The 21,178-nt window shown below is 42.9% G+C and overlaps 1 protein-coding gene across 3 annotated transcripts in view; it reads right to left on the reverse strand.

Annotated features, from left to right (window-relative positions):
- The window catches only part of ARHGAP26 (Rho GTPase activating protein 26), a 478,823-nt gene that overhangs the window by 104,932 nt on the left and 352,713 nt on the right, over positions 1 to 21,178 (reverse strand). For all 3 annotated transcript variants that reach the window (XM_060008623.1, XM_060008625.1, XM_060008624.1), the window contains exon 18: positions 909 to 1,068. In XM_060008623.1, the coding sequence (XP_059864606.1) occupies positions 909 to 1,068 (160 nt within the window). The remainder of the gene's footprint in view (positions 1 to 908; positions 1,069 to 21,178) is intronic.

Raw genomic sequence — 21,178 nt, forward strand, 5'->3', positions numbered from 1 at the left:
AAAAATTAGGAGGCTCCTGTAAAAATCCAGACGAGAGCTGATGATGGCTTATTTTGGAGTGTCATCAGTGCAGGTGGTTAGCGGTCAGATGCTAGATTTATTTGGCAGGTGACCTAGTGCGATCCATTCACCTTTCTAGGTAAAGGTTTTATTTAGGAGGAACAGCATTTTTATTATATCCCAGCACCTTGGGCTGTCAAATGGTGCCCTGCAGTTTCTGAGAAGCTTCAGAGAGATGTGCTACCAGGAACTGAGGTGGGACAGATGGGTGGAGCTTCATGTCCCTCTACCCCAGTTTTTAAGGGCAGCTGTGTTGACATACTTCATTATGTGGGGTGAGGGCAACCTTCTTAAGACAGACCAGAAACTCCAATGCCCTAAAGGAAAAGACAGACACGCCCCCCCGCCCACACACGGTATGAAACAATACACCATTTATAAAACTATAAAGAAACTATAGGTTAGGAAAAATATTTGAAACACATGAAAATAGTTTACTATTCTAATGTTTTAAAAAAACTCAAAAATTCATAAGAAGACAACCAAGTGAAAAAAAAACAAATGGGTAAAGGGCATTTTCAAAATGAGCCTCCTAGTAGTACCTCCTTCACTGCATTGTTATGAGGTTAAAAGGACAGCATATGTAAAGTGCTTAGCACACAGTTCCTGTTACAAAAGAAATGCCCAATATGTTGTCCGCCACTACCGTCACCACAACCGCCACCGTTGCCACTGATGCAATCCCAAGATGACTATCACCGCCACCATACCACCACCAGCAACTTAGTCATCATCACTACAGTGTAAAAGCCACCACTGATGTGAACCTCAGTCAACCCTGTGGGCCAGTTTCAACTCAGCTCCCCCCCAAGTAAATTCTCCACTTGTGGTGACCAATGATATATTACCTTTTCATGATTTTCTATTAGGATCTCAATGACAATGTTCTGAAACTTGATATCCATGATGGCTGCTACCGTTTCTTCCTGAGGACGCAGCAGGGTGGGTCCGAACACCACGCCAAGGTTTGCCACCGTCATCAAATTCTGCTTGTGGTTGTTAGCAACGCTGGTAGGAAGGAAAAGAAATGGCACAAATGAGAGAAATAGTGTATGAGTGGACAGCTGACCTCCTGTACCCTTCCCCTCTTCAGACGCCTCATCTGGTAGGAGCCAGATCTGGGGACATGTTCGGATGCCTCTGGAGTCCAAAGAGAGACTTTTCTACTCCTATTTTCGTCTACCAAAGGTTCAGAAATCTCCAGTGTTTGGGCTCTTTTGTTATTTCAGGATACGACACTCCTTACAATTCCCATTTTGTTTAAAACAACCAACCAACCAACCAACCAACCAACCAACCAACCAACCAACCAAAGCAGCTTGCCTTCCAAAATGTGAACCTTTGCACATCTGAATCCCTATTCTGCAAATCCAGGTAACTGCTAATCCCTCTTAGTTACAACTTTTAAACTCGGCTGCTGCTTAAACCGCTGTGATCATTAGCATTTTCTCTAGTGCAAATATTAAAAACTCCTGATGGCTTTAATACATTTGCAAATATAGGCCCAAAACAGACCTAATTTTTTTAAATGGGTAGATCTCGGTCAGGAAATTCAGCACAAAGTATTAAAGCCCCATCATATTAGACACGTGGCTTACATTAAGCCAAACATTTCTGCATAAACAGAAATAAAAATGCACTACTGTACATCCATGTATATGGCTGTGTTTATATTGTCACTTACTCTCAAAGTCCAAGGAACACACAGGGTCAGGAGTATTGGGGCTGAGTAAACTGCTAAACACATATGCATATTTCTGGATAAACAACTACTCAAAACATATATCTGAACTCCACACCCAGGGCACCATGACCTAGCCATAAAATTTCATTGTTCATTTGCTGGCCCCATGTACACAAATATACCAATTATCTATTGACTTAAAAGTTAAGGCCATTCAGTATTGTTAAGAAAATATTAGGGGCTTCCACCTAATATTTCCACCTGTTAGAAGAAGAAAACTATTCATTACTAGAAACTAGAGAGAAATAGGGCAGAGATGCCAGTTTGCACAGACATACCTCCCTAGCACTTAGTGCTATTTATACTGAGTATTTGTTTTTCACACAATTCTATAAATGTTTGCACTGTTTCTCTTGGATACTTCTATTTTGTAGGAGGAAAAAGAGGTTCTACTGCTTTAACTGCTGGTTTTGAAACTGAGCCTTTACTGAACACTACATTAACCAATTTTATCAGCAGATGTGTATTTTTCTTTCATTTTCTAGGGCTAAACGTCTAATTTCATAAAAAGCTCCTCCTCTGAAAGGGATGGTTAAGTCTATGAAACGTGAACTGTGGAACAGCCCAGTCAGGAAGGGAACTTGCTTTCTGATTGCTAAACAATACCTGCAGCAAGGAGATGTTTCCACTGATGCCTTGGCCTGTTTCTGGTCCAAGTAATAATATTTTACAAACATTTTCTGAGTTCTAGCTGAATCTCCTGATGTTACTTATAGTTTCCCATTCTACCCAAAACTGTATCAGGTTTCTAGTCTGAAAGCATTAAAGCAAGGGGAAAGGCTGGCAAAGGGGAAAGGCTTTGGTTCTGGGCCTCAGTCAATCAGTAAGTCTGCATATTTACAAGCTGCTTGTAACACCACTACTTTCAACATCAGTTCCTTTGTGCAGAAAGTGAGTTCCATGCCTTTATACTTCCCCTCCCAAATAAGCCAAGTCAGTAGACTTACCCTCTTGTCACAAAAGTCCCTGTGTAAATGAATCAACAAGCTATTTATGTATGAAAGCACTTTTAAATTGTAGACCAATATAAAAATATAGGGTTTGGACGATGATCACTTTCACCATCACGCTTCTCAACACAATCTGACTAAAGCAACAGCCTCTTAACAAGGCTCTCTGACTAGACTCTCTGGGTTTGGCGGCACCCTGCCTGCCACCACCAGCTACCGTCTACAACTTGGCTCCACTCAAGGCAGTCCTCTGTTGAAAACTACAATGGCCTCACACCTCACTGGGTCACTGAGAGAGAACACAGTGACACAGTGTATGTGCAAGTGTTCAGCGACGCTTGCACAGCTGGAATGTTCTGATATTGGTGACCATAAGCCACTGGTGGGCTCCACTGTTTTTTTAATGTCAAACTCCTATGACGTAGCACAGCTTTTCCAACTCACCTCTAAGCCCTCTGTCACCTCCCAGCTCTGGGTCCCTGAGCAAGGGAGTCAGTGTTTAAGCTTTGGGTTCCTCATCTTTTAAAAAAGGGGATGAGGGCTTCCCTGGTGGCGCAGTGGTTAAGAATCCGCCTGCCAATGCAGGGGACACGGGTTCGAGCCCTGGTGCGGGAAGATCCCACATGCCGTGGAGCAACTAAGCCCGTGTGCCACAACTACTGAAGCCCATGCGCCTAGAGCCTGTGCTCCGCAAGGAGAGAAGTCACTGCAATGAGAAGCCTGTGCAACGTAACCAAGAGTAGCCCCCGCTCGCCACAACTAGAGGAAGCCCGCGCGCAGCAAAGAAGACCCAACGGAGACAAAAATAAATAAATAAAATAAAAAAGGGGGTGAGGTGAATAATACATCTACTTCGTGAGGTTGTTGTATCAGTTAAATGTGTTACCGTGTGGGAAATGCAGTGATGATTATTATAACCATTCACTACCCATCCTCTTTCCACTTTCACATCTACCTGCCTTTGTCAATCCTCTCCCTAGAACGTTCTCTTACCCTTCTTTCTTTGCTTGGCAAACTGTTGGTCTTCAAGGCACGGCGCCAATGGCTCCCTTCCCTTCTGAAGTCTCTGTCTAGTCTCTCCCCAGCCCTCCACCCCTCAATGAAGGCAGGAGTGTTGGCCCCTGGATTTATTACATGTTATTAAGGTCTCGACTACTGCCTTAGGGTAGAGACCGTGCTTATTTTAGTTGGTAGCACCAGTGCTGAGAGCAGTGCCCGGCCCAGGAGAAACACAACAAATGTTCAATGAGGTGTTAAAAGACGACCCGAGTTTCTGAGTAGACATTAAACAATAATTCTCAACCCAACGACTTACTCAGAAAACCTCAAATTATTATTGATGATTTTGGGGGAATGTATCTCAACTCTCCCAACCTCCCTTTTCAAAGTCTGGAACTGTGTTCCATTTCTTAGATTTAATTAATGAGCAGTAATTACTCCGGTTTACTGGCCCAAATGACCAAAGGCATTTGGAAAAAACCTATGGTAATTGTGGATAAGCATCTCTGAATATAAATACGCTTGAGGCTACCCAATGTAACTCATTTCCTTTTTAATGATCCATTTTATTTTAGAACTTAAAAAACACATTGATCTAAGTCTTATGAAACTTTTGGGGAAAAAGGCTATACCTTTCATGACCAGCTACCATTATCTTTCGGCACACTGAGGTAACAAATTGATCTATCACTTGGTTATTACTGCTCACAACTTGGTACAGCTGTGCTCATTACTCCAGAAGGAATTATTAACGGCTGGAGATTGCTGTGTATCCCAGAGAGAAAGGCACAGACCTCAGTCTCTGCTGGCACCAGCCATCCATTATAACTTGATGCATTTACCCATGTGTGGGAGGAGGGCTGGCAGAGCACTGGGAAGCCTGGTCTAGCCAAGGCCACGGGGCTCATTCATTAGTGAGGTCTATAAAACACAGAGAACTTGCTTTCCGGGTTGGTAACTGAGCTGCCTGAGCTCTTCCCCACACAGCCCAGAATGTCATGTTGAGTCTTGACTTAAAATCCACAACAAGAGTCTCTTATGCATTATTGCATATTCCACTGAGGGAGTCTTTGACAGGCCTTCCCTAGGTCCACGTGGACTCTTCTGTGGAGAATTCTAAGACAACTGCCAATTCTACAGGCTTCCTCTGCAGGCGGCAGAGAAACAGTTTCCACGTGCGATTTTAAGGGAAAGCCCAGTTCCTTTTGTGACTGTTCAGAGTTTGCCACATCAGCTGAGAAGCAGGGCATCTCCTGAGGGGCATGCCTTCAGGGCAGTTGGTGGGGGATCGGCACCCCATGTTCCCTGTGGTTCCCTAATGAATTACGGTTAATGAGGAAAGAGCATGTTCCAAGGAAAATGGCCATTGCCACCGATGCTTCAAGGGAAAGTGGATGGGGACTCTGGATTGGTCTGATACCCTCTGAGAGGCAGAAGGGGGTAAATCACTTCCAGATGAAGATGGTGGTGGGGGAGCACTATGAGGGGAGGAGAGTGGAGGCAACTCTTTTGGGGCCTGTAATGCAGAGATGTCCATTGCTGTTCTGGGGATCACATCTGCCTTCCTAGCATTTAAATGAGAGTCAGAGCTCTGGAAGTGCTGAGCGGTACTTTATAACCACAGACTGGTCCTGATGTACCAACAATACCTAAGCCTGCTGCTAGGTCTGCAAATAGGTTTCATCTTGAGGCCTGCAGTGCTATGTCGAGGAGTGTTAAAGTTGCATCCTGGCTCCACTGGACACAATGTGGTGACAGATTAGCACTACCTGCGATGAACCAGATGGGTGGAGGTTACAGCACAGCAACACTTTTATCTGCCATCCTTTATTTGTTTGTTTCAGCTTCCAGTGTTAAGTAACGACAACTTAGACTTGCAAGGTGTTTTAGAGTTTACAGGAGCTCTGCAACACTTTTTAATGTTGTTTGAACTTCATATAAGTCTAGAACAGTAGCTCTCAAACTTTCTGACAATAACCCATGGTAGGAAACATATTTTCCCATATAACACTTCACTAGTACATACATACATATATACACACACAGAGAGAGGTACACACACATACGTACTTGCATATCAGAAACACGAGTTACTAGAAGCACAAGTTTCAGAAACAGTAAGTGTGATAAATTCTATTATTTTTTATTCTACTCTGGTCATCTTTCTGCTACTAAATCCATTTTACAATCCACTAATGTGTCATGACTTAAAATTTGAAAAATGCCATTCTATACGTATGGAGTACAAATATTATTTCCAATTTATAAATATGGGGGAAAAAAAGCTAAAGGAGACAGGATAGCACAGGGAGTGGAGTCATACAGACATTCCCAGCTGGATGACAGGAGGCAGGTCACTTGGCTTCTCTAAACCCCTTTCTTCACCTATAAAACACAAGCAACAGTACCTACCTCATAAAGTTTAAGGATGATTAATAAGACTAAGTGAGTCAAACTCTTGGCCTGAAATAATGGCTTACTAAATGACAGCTAGTATTGTTCATGGTGGTGGTCAAGGTAGTGGTGATGACAGTGGTGAAAGGAGAAACAAGTGCCAATTTAAGTCACGCTGTAAATTGGTGGTGTCACCTGGTGTCCTGCTTCTGCCTGGCGCAAGGAACCCTGTCTCTTCCACCTGTATTTCAAGGGCTATTTTTCTCTTCTGGTTATCCTTTTTTTTTTTCATTTCTTCTTTTTTAAAAATTATGAAATACTTCAAATCCACAGAAAAATTCAAAATATATTATTACTTATTTTCTATCATTACCCTATAAGCACCTCACATGACAGGCTGAGAGCCTCATAGGAAGCTACAGCAAACCCACCACACTCACTTCGCCTTCAAGGGCACCAACTTGCCCCTGGCCTGCCTGGCAAGTCCTCCCCTAACCACCCGCCTGCCTGCAAAGCCCAGTTCTAGACACCTCCCTGACGGGAGGCCACACAGAGCTCTAAGTGATTATGTTCACAATCAATGCCGTGGGACATTTCTACCCTGACTGCTTCCCTTCTCACGAGTGTCTCAGCACTGGGGGCTGGATCCAGATCTTGGAGTGCATCCCCTGCAGCACACAGGCAGGCACTGGGTAGGCCCCAGGTTACCAATTCGGAAAGTAGTTGAGTGTGTGGGCACCTAAGCTGCAGTAAATATCACTTATCTCTCTACTACCCTCTCAGGGATAGAGAAGCTCCGAGCTCTGGGGCCAAGAAGGATTAGCTGGAAAGGAAGCTGCTGGAACTTATACTTTTTTTGTGGCTACCCAAGGCAAGTTTAGTTTCAAGGGTTGTCACTGAGGCTCCTTCCACCAACTTCAACTTCATCCTTGGTATAGAGTGGGGAAAGGGTGGGGGGAATCCTCACCACCACTGGCTGAGAGTTTTTTACTGAGTCAGACTGTGTGTGTGTGTTGCCTGGATACCACCTGAACTCGGGGAGACAGGACCAGTCTGGATGGTGCTCAGGAGGCTTCTGCCAAGGAAATCCATCAGAGCCATAAATACGGCTTTGCTGGGCTGTCCGGATGGCTGGCACCAGAATGAGCGTTTAAAATAAATTTTTCCGTGCACTTACTGGGGTCATGCTCACCAACCATATTTAATATCTTTCTGGGAATGGTTATCCAGTGAGAAGCCAGATTGGAAGCTCTGAATAACTGAATGCTGCTTATGATGGATACTTTTACCCAGTATAATCTTCAAGACAGCTCCTTGAGACAAGTAGGTGAGACTATCGCTGCCATTTAACAGAGGAGAAAACTGAAGCACTGAGAAGTTAAGTAATTTGCCTGAGGTCACACAGCTAATGAAGGGCAGAGCCAGGAAAGGAACTCGGGGTGGCTGCAGAGCCCATCATCTTCACCTTAGCACTCTGCTGCTCCCACACAACTACGGGTCAGTTCAGCTGGGCTGAAAGAGGCATTTTGTTTCCTCAGAAAATCCAACCACAAATGAATACATGGAGCAGTTACACGCTTGGGCACGTGGGGAAAAAGTAGTGGTTATAATAGAGGGAAAAAAAGCCGCTCCGTCATTCGCCACCCAAATCACTAAACCGGAAGAAGGAAAGAAAAAGCAAGAGAGAGGAAGAAAGAGCATGTATGCCTATGAGAGTGATACTGGGCTAAACATCATTTCTACTCCCTTCCTGAAGTGGCTTCATGCTTGACAAAAACATGAAAATGACGAAATAGCCCTCAAATATGACAGCATTCCATTTGCAGTCGGCTGGCAGAGTCAGAGAGCTGCAATCATGAAAGAGTGAACACTTTAAGACTGAGAGAGAAGGATGAATTAAAAGGAAGAAAGGAGGACGGGCCAAATGGATGATTTCGAGAGCCCCCTCAAAAAGACAATTATGGCCGCATGTGCAGCCCGGCAGGCTGCTCCGCTTTCATCCAAGGGTCTCAAAGCTCTGTGAATAACTACCAATGTCTTCTCTGTTTCTGGTGAAATGTGTAAAACTGTATTTCAGACGGAAAAACTTCACTGCTAAGATGTTAAGTATTGACAAGTATCATACACATCGACTTTAACGCCCGCTTACAGAAGCCCACTTGGTACCGAAAATCCTTCAGAGAAAAGGAAAAAGGATTTGGGTAAATGCAGCAAAGTCAAGGTACCTCTTGGCATATAGCTTGCAGTCTAAAGTGGAGACTGTTCTAAAATCTGAGCGTGCAACCAGCTCTATTTCCCCTCTGGTCTCCTCCAATCCAATACCACTACCTGTTTGAAACCCACCAAAGGTTTCTGACTGTTTTGAATTACAGGTTAAAAATCCTTGGCCTGCAAGATCCCACAAGATCTAGACCCTTCTCCACCATGCCCCCCTTGGCTAAAACTGGGCTAAAACTCTCGTTAGGCCTGGGTGCCTTCCTTCCTAATACTGATGCTCCCTGACGGGGAAGCCCTGCAGCCCCTCTTGATCTGGCTTTCTCCTCACTTCCCAAAGAGGTCTTTCTGGATGCCCCATACCAGGTCAGATACCTCATTACAAAACTAATTCCTCGATTCTCCTTCCTAGCACTTGGTGAATTATGTCATTATTCACGGAATTGTCATTGTCCGTCTCCTCCACTTACTAGAAGTTCCAAGAAAACTGGGATGGCATTATCCTCCCTTACTGTCCCATCGCCAGGGCCTAGCACAGAGTTTGCCCTTATCAGGTGTTGGGGAAAAAAGAGAACATGCGCATGCTTTGGGAGGCCACCTTCCTCTGAGGTTCTCAAGGCTCAGCTGCACTGAATGCCTGGTTTAAACTTCCACATAATCTACTGGTGTCTCAGCTCCTTTGCTAAGTGGGACAGTGGTCAGGGGAGTGGCCAGAGCAGCTCACCCTGACATCGACAGCGTGGAATAAACCAGGCAGCTCTCATTGGCCACAGTGCTAATCTGGAAGGTACGAAGGCCATAAAATACTCATAGGGTATAATTATCATTATCACATGAGTGATCTAATAAGCATTATAAATGACAGCATAAGCTTACCATATTATACCAGTCTCTTTCCAATATACTTAAACTTTATAGCATAGTGTCTCCTGCATCTCACTTTTCCTTTTCTTATCCCTTTCTGAAATCCCTTTATTTCCTGCCTGCCTTAGATTATTAACATCGTCATCAACAACAACAGCAATTGATACTGACCGAGCGAGCACTTCCTGTGAGACGAGCATTAAGCACCGCAGTGATTACCCCATTTGATCTTTACAGTAACCCTATGAGGTTAAGTTCCAATACTATCCCACAGGAAGAAGCTAAGGCTCAGAAAACCCAGAAATTTGTCCCAGGTCACATATTGAACAAGTGGTAGGGCTGGAATTTGATGCCACGCAGTCTGTAGTCCAGAGCTACTTACTGCTCCTAGATGCTCTCTGATACAATGCTGTGTGTGTGTGTGTGTGTGTGTGTGTGTGTGTGTGTGTGTGTAAACATGTGTGAGATATAATATATACAGTATATAATCTGCCATTTTTATCTCACTTGCCTCTCTTCTTTTCTACATAGCCTAGCCTTAAAGAGAACATGGGTATAAGGAGAACCGGATTATTTTTAAAAGGATGATTTGAAAGCAAACAAGGATATTAGGTTCATCTCTGCCCATCAACAGTATAAAACCCCTAAGCTTTTCTACTGGGAGAAAACTAATCTGGGTCACGGGAATTACTGGCCTCCTCCGGAATAGGCCAGGTTTCATTAACAATAAGAATTATACTTTTGCTGCTAAGCTGCTTAATTTTTCTAAATTAGTCACAGCTGTTTAGAGACTAACAACAGGCCAACCTGAATTCTATTTGCCCTACATGGTCTCAGCTACTTGGTATTTGAATAGTTTTGTGCACATGGAAGGCACATCCCTTCAGTCTAGGGTTACTGGATGGACTTCCCCACTCTGGTCCTGGCTGGTTCAGGCTCTGGCCTGTAGCTGTATTCTTGGACCCAGTCCACAGGCCCAGATGGGGAAGCACAGCACTGGTCCAGGGAACCCTGCTTCCTGGAAAATTACTTAACTATTTCAAATTACATAACAATCCATTATAAAGTCCAGTGTCATTGTCATTTCCAAAGCATTTTACAGTTTTTAAAGTCCTTTCACATGATCATTGATTGACTGATTTTGAGGCTTATGTTCTCCAGTCTATAGAGAGATGCTGGAGCACAGAGGAGGCATAATAGTTGCACCGGTGCATGCCAACCTGATGTCACGGAGCACTGCAAATATATCAGTTCCTGCTGGTGGTGACACTTCCTTCAATGGCTCAGCCTCTCACCTTTAGGCGAGCACTGTCCAAAAAGGCAGGCCATGGAGAAATTGCCTTAGGACTTTCTACTGCCTATTATGTGCCAGGGACTTCTTTAAGTGCTGAGGATACGGCCATGAGCAAAACAGTCACCCCCCACTCCCAAATACCCTGCTTTAAAAGCTTACGTTCTTTTGGGATTGGACAGACAATAAGCAAATAAAATCTAGGGTGGAAACAGAGCACTTGGGGACTGTCTGCAGTTCTAGGCACAGTGGTGAGGGAAGGGATCACTGAGAGGGAGGTATGTACTAGCGACCTGAAGGAGGGAAGGAAGCAAGCCACGTGGATCTCTGGGAAGAGCGCTCCCAGAGCGCTGGAGGCCTAGAGTCTAAGTAACAGCCTCTAGGTGCTAGTTACCTGCTACCTAGCTAACAGTCACCCACAAAGAACACCAATATTAAACGTGTTATGTAAACCTTTATAAAGCCCATCGAACTGAACCATCTTAACAACCTTTAATTAACTACAAGAACAGATCCATATTACTACACCCATTTTACAGATGAAAGGTCAGGGACAAAAGGAACTACATCAAAGGTTAAGGGATTGGCCCCTTACCATGTGACTTAGCTCCAGTAAGAATAATGGCTCTAAGACTGAGCAGTCAGGGGTTCTCACTTTCCATGAAATGCTAACCTCGTTGCTGCTTCTATGAAATGACGATAATCCTTTCAGGAGGTAGAATCAAGATTCCAAATCCACTGATGGGATTATGGGAAATGTTACTGAGGGAGAAACTGACAGACTGAGAGAGAGAGAGAGAGACAGAGAGAGAGAGAAACACACATCTATACATGCAAGCACGGACACACACACATATGCCCTGGGTAATCTATCCCCTTTCGTAAAGATTTTTCAAATAAGGGAAATAACCCATCTGATTGGCATAGTTTTGAAAAGGAGTGTACCTTCACCTCAAAAAGGAAACAGACAGAAAATTACATTCCTTGCCATGAGTCTGAAACAAATCAGGAGGCTTAGGTTGAAAAAGCTGGCTTTATATAGCAAGGGCCAATGTACCAAAATGACTGTAATTTATAAATCTATATGTACTATCAATGAACTTCTGAATTACATGTGGATAGGCAATTAATAGAGAAAACAATTATTTCAAGGTGTCCTGAAAAGTTCATGGCAGTTCATGTACAAGAGTTGACACTCCTTCGAAAAGTTCCGGAGGTCAATTAGTACTAACCATGAAAGACGAAACCCCAGATCTCTAACATCCATGAAGAATTATGTGGGTAGAACATCAACATTTTTATATATGTTTACATGTCTGATGCTAAAGAATAGAATTCTTAAAAAAAAAACAACCCCAACAATATACATTTCACAACCCACAAAAATTAGAATAAAAATATGAGTGAATGACATCTTACTACGTCTCCCCATTCCTGAAGTTCTATACAACATCTCCTAGCTCCTTGCTGCACCTGAATTGTTATCGCCCAAAATTTTAATGTAGTCCAAGCCTAAGTGAAACAGCAGCTCACCTTATTTATCTGTACATATAAAATAATTGTGTTTATATATAGTGGTACATGTTAGAATAAGAGTGAAGAAACAAACCCTTCTGTTACATTTATTGCCTTAATTACAAAAATAGATTCATCAGGGAATTATGCCAGGAGACTTCTTTTTTCAATGCATGCCAGGCAAAACCTGATTTATCCTCCTCATAGGCAGAACAAAACTGGAAACTCACTGAATTCTGCTACTTTGGGAGCAAATTATAAAACAAAGTACAGTGTCGACAAACAGGAATTACAGATCCAATGTGTGAAAATCAACATATCATTAGGCAGAGAACAGCATATAATGTCTAGAAACAGAGACACAAATGATTCAAACAGTGCAGTTGAGATCTGGGCCCCGATCTCCCGTCATTCAGGCTCTTGGTGAGTATCATCTGCAAAGCTCAAACCCAATACTTTTCAATGGGGAAGTCAAGGTGTTTAATGACAAACTTCCGGAATGCTTCCAATTGTGCAGGCATCAAACCCCGATACCTTAGCTCTTGTGATCTTGCTCTGCTGGGATCTTCGGAAAGGTGGGTGAAGAATGCCAAGCTGCTGGCAGTGGAGACGGGGGAGAGAATGCAGCACAGGCTGAAGAAATACTTTGAGGACCCAGTGGTGCACAAAGCCCAGGAGAAATGCCATTAAGGGGTGACTTTAGCAGACCAAACTGGGTAGGTGGCAACCCGCAGAGATGAAATAACTTAATGAACATCAGGTTCTCAGGTAACTCCAAACCCCTCACTGTGGCCCATGTGATTTGACCCTGCCTATCTCTCCAACCTCTTGTCACACTGTTCTGCCCTCACTCCAAAGGTCCAACTTCCTTGGCCTTCTGCAGGCCCCTACACATACCACGTCTGCTTGTACCCAACTATGACTGAACACCCATGAGATCCCACAGCCCCTTCTAGGCATTGCAGCAGGGAACCAGATAGGCAAGATCCCTGCTTTCCATATGTTTGCACTGTATTCCAATTGGGAAGACAGTACACAAATACATCAGTAAGAATATCTGACTGTGAAAGTGGCCAGAAGAAATGAACAGGAGCATGTGATAAAAAGCAGTGAGGAGCGCTATTATTTAACATTGTTTTGGAAGTTTTAGCCACAGCAATCAGAAAAGAAGAAATAAAGGGAATCCAAAATGGAAAAGAAGTAAAGTTGTCACTGTTTGAAGATGACATGATACTATAAACAGAGAATCCTAAAGATGCTACCAGAAAAATACTAGAGCTAATCAATGAATTTGGTAAAGTAGCAGGATACAAAATTAATGCACAGAAATCTCTTGCATTCCTATACACTAATGATGAAAAATCTGAAAGTGAAATTAAGAAAACACTCCCATTTACCACTGCAACAAAAAGAATAAAATATCTAGGAATAAACCTACCTAAGGAGACAAAAGACCTATATGCAGAAAACTATAAGACACTGATGAAAGAAATTAAAGATGATACAAACAGATGGAGAGATATACCATGATCTTGGATTGGAAGAATCAACATTGTGAAAATGACTCTACTACCCAAAGCAATCTACAGATTCAGTGCAATCCCTATCAATCTACCAATGGCATTTTTCACAGAACTGGAATAAAAAATTTCATAATTTGTATGGAAACACAAAAGACCCCGAATAGCCAAAGCAATCTTGAGAAAGACAAACGGAGCTGGAGGAATCAGGCTCCCAGACTTCAGACTATACTACAAAGCTACAGTAATCAAGACAGTATGGTACTGGCACAAAAACAGAAATATAGATCAATGGAACAAGACAGAAAGCCCAGAGATAAACCCAAGCACATATGGTCACCTTATTTTTGATAAAGGAGGCAGGAATATACAATGGAGAAAAGACAGCCTCTTCAATAAGTGGTGCTGGGAAAACTGGACAGCTACATATAAAAGAATGAAATTAGAACACTCCCTAACACCATACACAAAAATAAACTCAAAGTGGATTATAAAGACATAAATGTAAGGCCAGACACTATCAAACTCTTAGAGGAAAACATAGGCAGAATACTCTATGACATAAATCACAGCAAGATCCTTTTTGACCCACCTCCTAGAGAAATGGAAATAAAAACAAAAATAAACACATGGGACCTAATGAACTTAAAAGCTTTTGCAAAGGAAACCATAAACAAGATGAAAAAGACAACCCTCAGAATGGGAGAAAATATTTGCAAATGAAGCAAATGACAAAGGATTAATCTCCAAAATTTACAAGCAGCTCATGCAAGCTCAATATCAAAAAAACAAACGACCCAATCCAAAAATGGGCAGTAGACCTAAATAGACATTTCTCCAAAGAAGATATACAGATTGCCAACAAACACATGAAAGAATGCTGAACATCATTTATCATTAGAGAAATGCAAATCAAAACTACAATGAGGGCTTCTCTGGTGGTGGAGTGGTTGAGAGTCCGCCTGCTGATGCAGGGGACACGGGTTCGTGCCCCGGTCCAGGAAGATCCCACATGCCGCAGAGCGGCTGGGCCCGTGAGCCATGGCCGCTGAGCCTGCGCGTCTCGAGCCTGTGCTCTGCAATGGGAGAGGCCACAACAGTGAGAGGCCCGTGTACCGCAAAAAAAAAAAAAACAAAAAAACAAAAAACAACTACAATGAGATATCATCTCAAACCGGTCAGAATGGCCATCATCAAAAAATCTACAAACAATAAATGCCGGAGAGGATGTGGAGAAAAGGGAACCCTCTTGCACTCCTGGTGGGAATGTAAATTGATACAGCCACTATGGAGAACAGTATGGAGGTTCCTTAAAAAACTAAAACTATAACTACCCTACAACCCAGCAATCCCACTACTGGGCATATACCCTGAGAAAACCATAATTCAATAAGAGTCATATACCACAATGTTCATTGCAGCTCTATTTACAATAGCCAGGACATGGAAGCAACCTAAGTGCCCATCGACAGATGAATGGATAAAGAAGATGTGGCACATATATACAATGGAATATTACTCAGCCATAAAAAGAAATGAAACTGAGTTATTTGTAGTGAGGTGGATGGACCTAGAGTCTGTCATACAGAGCGAGGTAAGTCAGAAAGAGAAAAGCAAATACTGTATGCTAACACATATATATGGAATCTAAAAAAAATGGTCATGAAGAACCGAGGGGCAGGACAGAAATAAATCACAGATCTACTAGAGAATGGACTTGAGGACACGGGGAGGGGGAAGGGTAAGCTGGGAAAAAGTGAGAGAGTGGCATGGACTCTGTGTATAGTGTATATATACACTACCAAATGTAAAATAGATAGCTAGTGAGAAGCAGCCGCATAGCACAGGGAGATCAGCGTGGTGCTTTGTGACCACCTAGAGGGGTGGGATAGGCAGGGTGGGAGGGAGGGAAACGCAAGAGGGAAGAGATATGGGGATATATGTATAGTTGATTCACTTTGTTATAAAGCAGAAACTAACACACCATTGTAAAGCAATTATACCCCAACACAGATGTTAAAAAAATAAATAAATAAAATAAAAGTTAAAAAAAAAAAAAGCAGTGAGGAGAACCAACTTAGGCAGGCTGGGGAAGGCCTCTAAGGGGGAGATGTGTGAGCTGAGCCCATTCATCAGAGTACAGTCTGGAAGTCTACAGATGAGGAGAATACAAAGTGCACGTGCAAACACACAGGCAAGTAAGAAGTCCTATCTTCAACCACAAACATCAGAGCCTGCCTGAGACCTCTTTAAAAGTTACATGCTAGAGGAGTTTGCTTCCTTTTCCACAGGAATTCCAAAGTCTGTGTCAACAGCTCTTTAGCACAAGCAGAAGCCCTGGGATCCTTGCCACCCCTTTGGTTTCCCACAGAATGATGAGAACCTCCCGCGGCCTTCAGCGGCTCACCCCACCCCATCCACCTCTGTGGCCCCAACCCAGTTCGGAAGCGGCTCTTCCTGAAAACGCGTCACTAGTAGACCTACTGCTCAGTCTTGCAAACAGAAGGCCACCTTCCAGGAATATACGTGAAGGAGAGAACCACATTGCAATCTTGGTGATAGACGCCAGCATGTGGTTGGGCTATGTGAAAAGCTAAATAATCATTAAACAAGAGTGGGAAACAAACAAAAGAGGAACCCTTTAGAAAGATGAAATGTGTCTGGCAAATTTGAGGGGAGAAAGTAGCAGGGTTCAGGGAGCCCTGCTACTCTATGGAAGGTAGGATTCAGAGTGTTCACTATATAAATGTCAAAAAAATCACTTGAACAAGTCTTCTCTATGAATTGGCATTGGTATTGGTGCTTAAAAAAACAAACAGCAAATGGCTTCAAGAAACGAGTGCATCAGTTCTAGACTTGACTGTCTCACGAAGCCTCAGTGCAGCTGAAAGTCTTTTAGACTCCTGACCCATTGAAGGCAGGATGCCTGCAGGTGCACCTTGGGCATCAAATGACAGAGCACATGGCCATGAGTCAGGGGTGTGAACCACAATGTCAGCTCAGCACAGGCAATATCTTTGGATATGCAGATCTCTGCGACTCCCGCAAGGACCACGGCCTTGTGAGGCTCTGACACCTGGCTACACACATACACACACACACACCCCTACTTGGATGCACACTCCCTTAAACATATACACCCCCATGTATGACTCCCCCACTCTCAGTACAGACACAGAGTGTGTTATTTACGAAATAAAATGCTTCTATCTCCCTTAAGACAGAATCAGTAAATGTCATTAGATGTCAGTTTGGTCTTTAAGGTGTAGTGGCCATTTAAAAATAGCTCTCCTTTATTCTTTCTCTTGGTGTTATCATCAGGGAAAAAAAACTAAGACTTATGCCCCTCCCCCTGCTTTTTTGTATTATAAGTGAAAAGCATCCGTTGTGGTACAATTGAAAAAGACAGAAAAACACAAAGAAAATAAAACTCACTCATAATTCTACCAATCAGAAATAACTACATTTTATCCAGTTAGTTTTTAAGGTTTACATGTTATGTCCTATGCTTTTCCTAGGCACACACACATACATGGACACACATATCTTAAAACAACCTGGAATCATACTGTATGTACACAGTTTTATAACCTGTTTTTACTGCTCTACTACGAATTTTTCACATTATCATTCATTCTGATGTTCTACATACTTAAGGTTTACAGTATTCTACTGTATGGATATTCCATAATTTATTTAAGAAATTCCCTTTTATTGGACAATCCAATTGTTTTCAGTACTGGCACATCTTTCTTTCTCTAGAATAAATTCACAGACATGGAATTTCTGGATGAAAGGGCATAAACACTTTTAATACACATTTCCAAACTGTCACCTAGGAGACTTCTATCATTTACACTCTCACCTAGAATGCTTTAGCATGCCTATTTCTCTGAGCCCTAAGGCAATACCATTTTGAAATTTTTAATAAGTAGTAAACAATATTGTACCTATCCTATTTTTTCCTATGAATTTTACTTTATATATATATATATATTTTAAACATCTTTATTGGAGTATAATTGCTTTACAATGGTGTGTTAGTTTCTGCTGTATAACAAAGTGAATCTCCTACATGTATACATATATCCCCATATCTTCTCCCTCTTGCCTCTCCCTCCCATCCTCCCTATTCCACCCCTCTAGGTGATCACGAAGCACCGGGCTGATCTCCCTGTGCTATGCGGCTGCTTCCCACTAGCTAGCTATTTTACATTTGGTAGTGTATATATGTCCATGCCTCTCTCTCACTCTGTCACAGCTTACCCTTCCCCCTCCCTATATCCTCAAGTCCATTCTCTAGTAGGTTTGTGTCTTTATTCCCGTCTTACCCCTAGGTTCTTCATGACTTTTTTTTTCTTAGATTCCATATATATGTGTTAGCATACGGTATTTGTTTTTCTCTTTCTGACTTACTTCGCTCTGTATGACAGTCTCTAGGTCCATCCACCTCATTAAGTTGCATTTCTTTGATCAGTTAGGATATGAAATTTTTTCCAAATGTTTATAGACCCAATGACTTTATTAAGGGTCCAGACATAACAACTAGTCTCCTACAAAGAAGACCAAAAGTATCTGGCAAGGATGGAACCTTATTTCTATGTTTTTAAAAATAAACACAGTTCTACACCTATTAAAGTATTCTTGTAATTATAATTCATCTATTTTTCATGAAATTTAATGGGCAAGAAAAAAAGAAAAAATACCTGAGATCCAATTCTTCTCTATGAAGCCAGGCAAGGGTGAATTTCCCTGCCTCCGCATTTGGCGCAGGAGAACAACTGTGTCTACAGGAGGGTAGTGATCTGCCTTGCTCATCAACGTATGCCCAGTACCTGGCAGGACATGTGCTTAATAGATATTTGTGCGCTACCCGCAGGCTGATGACCTGAGGTTCAGAATATCAGCCCCGCTGATTTCAATATAGCCCACCCATGCCAATGGGTACCAGGGCACCTGGAAGGCAGCATATAAACGTTTGTGGATGCCAAAGAGGCCAAAAAAGGATCATCGTACCTCTCTGATCTACTTCACAGGGAGGTTGCAAGGACAAAGCAAGAGAGGTGAAAAGCGTTCTGAAAACTATTTGGTGCTGTGCAAAGTGGGATGAGAAGGAGGGGCGGGGAGAAGGCAGAGAACAAGTTTAAACAGAAGACTCAAAGAGACAGGACTGATGAGCACACGCAGACACCGTTATAGTGAAGCAGGCCTTGGTACGAAATGAGTCTTTCTTCTCTGGTATTCTGTAAGCTGTGCACGGACATAGCCTGTCTCCCTGGAGCCTGGGAGGGTGATACAAGAGGCAGGGAGGGTAACCAGGCCACCAAGTCCTGAAAACCAACTTTCAATTGTGGGCCATGGCTGTTGGGCTCTTACTGATTACTCAAAGGTTCTTCTTTATACATTTTTCTTTCCGTCTAGAGTGTTCTGCAGCTTCTCTAGGATGTGTATGTGTGTGGATTTAGTTTTGTTTCTCCTTTTGGAATTTGCTGTGACTAGTGAATCTGATGTTTCAGATCTTTCAATTTCAGGTCCAGCAGGAAGTTAGCAATTAGCAGAACTAAGCATTGTGGTGCAAGTTTTATGAGGATCAGCATTCTGACTTGGGAGAGAAAAAAATTCCCTACGATAAGAACTTACTCTAGGAAAGAGTCAAAAAAAAAAAAGAAAAAAAAGGAAGAAAGAGAAAAAAGCACACAGTTTCTGCATGTTCGAGGGCCAGCATAGCAGGCTTTGGTGAAGGTGAACCTCTGAAAACAACTGAGGTGGCATTTCTAGTAAGACCTGACAGGAAAGAGCCACACTCTGGTAATTCCTGATCAAGCAGATTGGAGTTTACCAGGCAGGAGCCCCACGCCTGAGACGCAGGAAGAGGCGGTGGTGGTTTGCAATGGGCTGGAAGGGATCAGGCCTGCTCCAAGAGCACAGCAGGCACCTACAAGATGGGGACAGAGGGGGCCTTAAAGCTCGTGCCCTTGATTCCTGGTTCTGCTGTCTCCCAGCTCCCTGTGTAGCTCCGAAGCAGAACCACTAACAACCTGGCCATGTATATATAACATACAGACTCAATTATGAAACATGGCAGTAATCACTGGAAGGAAGCCTGCTACTTCAAGCTCCTGTTAGAAAGGCTACTGCTGCTACTGATTTCTGTTCCACACCCTCCAGACTCCTGTACTACCAGAGCCACTAGAGCCCTCCTGGAAACTAGAACCTGTTGCCATGGTAGCTGTTTTCCCCACTCTCAGGAAGGGCACACTCCAAGCTATTATGATAATAAAAAGCTTTTATGTTTCACCTCCCCTCCAGCTTCTCTCTCTGTCTTGTCCAGTTAAATTCTGAGTAGTGCTCACAGCAGAAATTGAAATGTGGGCATTTCAACGACAGCAATGACAGAAAAATTAATAATCCCATCTCCACAAAGAGGGAAAGTACAAAATAACTGTTCAAAGCAACAGTGTGTGTGTATGTGTGTGTGTGTGTGGGTTAGGAAGAGAAAAAAAAAAAAAAGAATGGAAAGTAATTAAAGAAAGACATTCTCTGAAGAATATTAGACCTGAGAGACACCAAAGCACTGTCTGGTCGGATGTTGAGGAAAAGAGAGGGAGAAAAGCCAGTAATGGTAATGGCTGATGAGAAAGAGTCCCCCAGAGGGCTGAGAAAACAATCTCCTTTTGTTAACAGAAGCCAAAGGAAAGAGTAAGAGCTGTCTGGAAGCCCAGCCACAGACACATTTAAGGACTAGCCCCCTGGAGAGAAATCAAGGGTGATGTATCAGTCACAATCCTATATTATGGGACTTGTTGGTACCCAGCATGGAATGCAAAATGAAAAATAATGAGAAAGAAATAAGGACTATTATACCATGATTGGAGCAACCTTCTATATTGTCCTTATCTCTAAAAAGGCATCCCTCCGGCTAGCATTCATTCTCATTCTCATTCTCTCCTAACTCTGTTGTTATTGTCCATGAGTGAGCCGTCCTGGCATGTGACTCCCTCCCGGGGATGCTTCCCAAGTGAGGGAAAGCTTCAGACCTCTATGAAGTCCAGAAAATGGAGATAGGTGTATTGATTCACATGCAGAAATGAGAAGCAAAGGAGAAGCTTAGGAAAGTCAAGCCCACACCAAAGACACAGAGATTTCCTTTCCTCTTCACAAAGCCAGGGGAGTCCCCAAAGCAACTGCCAAGCAGCAACTATTCTGGTTTGATGCCCAGAATACCTAAAGCTGAAAGAAAGAAGGTTAGCCCCCTAAACTTAGACCATTGGAGGTGATTAAGCCTAAGATTAGAGGTGACAGTAAGTACAGAACAAACAACGTTCAGCTATAAAATGGCATGCCTAATGGATAGCAGTCAAAAACCATTTTCACAACAGAGAAGTTCAAAGAGAAGAAAGCCAGCATCACTGAACTTAGTTGTACCAGGACTTATGGTGCCAAAGGCAAGGTTAGTGACAGGAAGTGCATTCACTACTTCCTAATGCCATGTGTGCCATGGCTGTTTGGCCCTTCTTTATTGTTCAAGAATTCTTTACAGATTTTCTCTTTGTCTAGAGTGTTCTGCAGCTTCACTGGGATGCATATTTGTGTGGACTTAAGTTTTATTCCTCCTTTTGGAAGTTGG

The sequence above is a fragment of the Delphinus delphis genome, chromosome 3 (genome assembly GCF_949987515.2).
Source record: "Delphinus delphis chromosome 3, mDelDel1.2, whole genome shotgun sequence".
Lineage (NCBI taxonomy): Eukaryota > Metazoa > Chordata > Mammalia > Artiodactyla > Delphinidae > Delphinus > Delphinus delphis.